The 4,078-nt window shown below is 40.0% G+C and overlaps 1 protein-coding gene and 1 long non-coding RNA gene across 3 annotated transcripts in view; both read left to right on the top strand.

Annotated features, from left to right (window-relative positions):
* Window positions 1–4,072, top strand: part of cd99l2 (CD99 molecule-like 2) — a 13,309-nt gene extending 9,237 nt beyond the window's left edge. For both annotated transcript variants that reach the window (XM_032544491.1, XM_032544490.1), the window contains 5 exons: window positions 1,365–1,433; window positions 1,514–1,564; window positions 1,682–1,801; window positions 2,925–2,990; window positions 3,964–4,072. In XM_032544491.1, coding sequence (XP_032400382.1) covers window positions 1,365–1,433; window positions 1,514–1,564; window positions 1,682–1,801; window positions 2,925–2,990; window positions 3,964–4,025 — 368 coding nt within the window. In that variant the 3' untranslated portion in view covers window positions 4,026–4,072. The remainder of the gene's footprint in view (window positions 1–1,364; window positions 1,434–1,513; window positions 1,565–1,681; window positions 1,802–2,924; window positions 2,991–3,963) is intronic.
* Window positions 1–4,078, top strand: part of LOC116707236 (uncharacterized) — a 111,345-nt gene that overhangs the window by 32,825 nt on the left and 74,442 nt on the right. The gene's annotated exons all lie outside the window — the stretch shown is intronic.

Below are 4,078 nucleotides of genomic sequence, written 5' to 3'. Positions count from 1 at the left end.
GAGGGTACTTGGCTTAAAGAAACAATTCAAAAGGGGTCCATTATTGACAACATTTTGAGAACCACTGGCTTAGACATTATGGCTAATAATCAAAATCCTTGTGGAAAAAATGAATGGGATTTTCTCTTCCGGAACCACTCTGTTGAGCTCTCTACACTGTGACCTCATACATGTGTCCTCTTCCAAGTTCTCCAACTCTTCCACACACATCCTCAAATCGGGCAAAGTTATTATTAGTGTCCAGAAATAAAGCAAAAATTCTCCCAACATCTGAATTTGCAGTATTTGAAAACCTCTGAAAGAAGGATAAGCAGTTAATGTACGACTCTCCTCAGTCATTTGGCCATTCCAGTAAAATGTCCAAAGCCACAGTGTGTACAGCTCATTAAAAGCAACTGAGACATAGTTGCTGTGGCTCATCCATTAGGACAGCCGTCCACACAGTCTGCTTGAATAAGTGCTCTGTTGTCGAGTTCTACTGAAGAACTAAATAACACTCATCTAAGAGAGGCAGCTCATTGTTTTCATCTGTTGCTCATCATCCCCTCCTTCTATGCTGATACAGTAACGCTGTGCCCTTCCTGCATTCTTTCAGTTTAACTGCTGAAGAATTAAATGTTTTTTATTAGTTGAAGTTTATTCTAATATGCATTAAAACAGTTTTCTTGTTTCATTCTCAGGTAATGATTTATATTTCTCTCTATTTCTGTAATCAAATAACCTGTTGTGCGTAGCTATCTGAAGTGATCTTGAATCTATGAATGAAATGAATCCTTATTTTTAATAATGAAATGTTCCCTGATGTACAAGACTGCTGGGGATTAACCTTACAATATATAATCATGTATAGCGAGCATGAGTGCAAAATTGTAAAATCGTCTGATATACAGTATATGATATACATATTACATATAGCTTTTTGCAGCTAGACACTTGATGGAACTGAGCCATCAAGAAATTAAGGTTATCAATTTCAGCTGTGCTTTTCCTACTATAAGTCAAAATGTCTGCTGTGAAAAAGGTCTATGGGAAAAAGGCATGTATTAAAAGGATTATTGATCTTGATTAATGAAATCATGAGATCACTCAAACAAAAATCAATTTTAATTGGAGAATTGATTATTCTAACCCAGCCCTACTGAAAACACAACAGAGCGAGAGGAACCAAATGGAGAGATTGTTTGTGCTGAAGCTTCGGCATCACACACACACCAAAGTACTTTAACAACCCCATAGTTAACAAATACAGCTCTATGCAAATCCATCATTTAGAGCTTCCTTTGGCTTTAAGCAGCTTTCTTTAAGTTTAACATTTAGCGATTGCATTATTCAAGCGTGGTGATTATCTCCGACTCCTACTTCAGGTGGATTTACGGACGATGATCTGATTGATGTCGGCAAAGACAACACCTACAAGCCTGACAAAGGCAAAGGTAATGTGTGCACCTTTCTAGGAAATCCACGTAAAACTCAGTCTCTGAAGGAATTGAACTATTATTCTGTGTTTCCACAGGTGGGCGTCCAAGCGGGGATGATCAAATTAACCAGTATGACGACAACAACGGTTGGTCTTCTTTGTCTCCAATGTGTGTTTATTAATCTGTCTGTTCCGCTGCCAGACTTTACTGTATATCTGTGTTTGTGTGTGTGTGTGTGTGTGTGTGTTTGTGTTTGCTTGCAGAGACCACAGCAGAAGTGGGCACCATTGCGGGGATTGCAAGTGCGGTTGCTATGGCGCTGGTCGGTGCAATCACCAGCTACATCTCCTACCAAAAGAAGAAGCTGTGCTTCAGCATACAACGTAAGGCTTTTTGCACTGCAGTCATAAGAGGAGTCAGTCCCTCAGGACATTAACCTTGTCACTACTGCTGCTGTTACGGCTAAAAACGTTGATACTAAAACTGTACCGTTTGAATGCCTTTATGACGGTTTAAAAGTACATGTCCACTGTGGCCTTGTTTGACCTAAGGGATCACCCAGTATTGGATGCTTGATTGGTTTGCAACCAGCCGTTATCAATTTTCAGACATACTAAGAAAACAGGCTACACCCTCCTACAACCGCGGTGGCTACACCTGATTGGATGAACGCTTTACTCGTGGGACGTCTGCTCCCGGATTTCAAATCAAATAAACATGGCGGCTCTTTTAGAAATGTTTCCTTATTTTTACTAAAATAGGTCTACGAAATGTTTTCCTGAAAACATTTAATGTGAGGAAAAAAGCCGTAACTGCTGAATCTGTCTTCACTTTAGATCAATGGTCAATTTAAAAAGATTTTCGGGAGTTTTGACAGACGACGAGGCAAGTCAAGCCGCCCTTGATTTGCATAAAGTAGCATGGATTCAATCTTAGGCAAATAAGGAGCGGGCAACTCGTTGCTCTGTCTCTTAAAAGAGTTAAGAGTCCCCTGGTGATATGGTTATGTAAAGTTCTGTGTAATCTTCGTAACTATGATAACTTATTTTGTTGTTTTCCATAATCTGCGCCAGTGGGAACATGCATATGTTAAACAGAAGAGGCCCCAGAATGGAGCCTTGGGGAACTCCACATGTCATATTTGTTCGTTAATATGTGTAATTTACTAAGACAAAAAAGATTGGACAGCACTTTAGATGCTAAAGATCTAAAGTCTTTAGTAAGTTTTAATGATGGAACCTGATTTGGTAAACCACTATCTTTGATACTGGCTAGTAACTTAGGAAGGACTTTGTTTAGACTGTATTCATTTATGAATAGCTGGTGCAGCATAACCCAGTCTATAACGCCCAATTATTAGTTGTAGTATTAATAGTGAAATCATATCAGCAGTAGATAAAGTTACATTTAGTAACACTAGAAGCAGTAGTGGGAGTAGCAGTGGTCCCAGCAGCACAATACTTGTATTTGTCGATGTTCACTAAATGTGTTGTTGTGTTGTGACAGAGAGCCTGAATACTGACATGGTGAAGGCTGAGAACCCTGAGGCCGTGGTGGCTACAGAACCACAAGGTAAACACATCCCTACTGCACTCCACTCTCATTAGATAAACCTTCTTTTGTTTCGTTTTTTGTTTTAAACGGGTGAAATCTATATTTTGGTTTCACGATGGTGCCCCCTAGTACTCGCTAAAAAAATGCTCAAATTATGCTTTTTTGCTTTTTTATTGTTATATATCTTGTTTGTGCATGTAATAGGTTTACAAAGTGAACAAGCTTAAAGTCCACCCCAAAGGGACTTACCATCTCCAACAGAAAACACTGTGCACCACATGCGTGCGGTTAAGCTGTGGCTCGTTTTGAAGGTTATGTGACCACTGTTCCTACGGTGGAAAATTCACACACACATTAGTCAACTATAAATGTAAAATGAAACGATGTTTTGCTGCCTTGTCATCTTTACTAGTTAACAGCTATAGACAAGAGAAAAAAATCATTGAAATCACTGTGCCGCTCAAAGGCTACCACCGGCAGCTACCACCGGCAGCTACCACCGGCAGCTACCACCGGCAGCTACTGCCAACTTTTAAGGTGGAATGTTTTCTTGCATGTTACTCAGTGCATGAATTGATGCCATAAATCAATCGACACACCCTAAATGTCAATATGACATTTTTTACTCTGTTTTTATTGTCTCTCTTGCATGATATAAGCGTTAGTCATGATTGCAAATATTTGAAAATATTTAATTTTAATCGGGAGTATGCAAACTTTCAATGTTCTATATCCTCATTTGGAGTAAACACCGGGGTGTAACACTGGCACTTTGGCAGCCTGCCAGCTGCTGTCAGACAAACACAGACAGAGACACCCCCCTCCCCCCAAGACCTTTTTACTTCCCTTTTTTAATAATGCGAAACCATTAACATACATTTAAATAACACGCTGTCAAAACACTCACTTGTCATTCGTAACAGCTGATCGAGATGATGTGTGTATAAACTCCAACCCCCCCACCCGTCTGTTTTTTATTCTGCCTCTGCAGTCCAACAGACTCTCCTGGAGCCACCCAACGCTGAGCCTCCCACTGAAGAGAATGCTGTGTAACAAACACACACACACACACACACACACACACACACACACACACACACACACAC

Source organism: Etheostoma spectabile, chromosome 19 (assembly GCF_008692095.1).
Source record: "Etheostoma spectabile isolate EspeVRDwgs_2016 chromosome 19, UIUC_Espe_1.0, whole genome shotgun sequence".
NCBI lineage: Eukaryota > Metazoa > Chordata > Actinopteri > Perciformes > Percidae > Etheostoma > Etheostoma spectabile.
The sequence above is the reverse complement of the archived record's forward strand: the minus strand, read 5'-3'. Positions and strand labels throughout refer to the sequence as shown.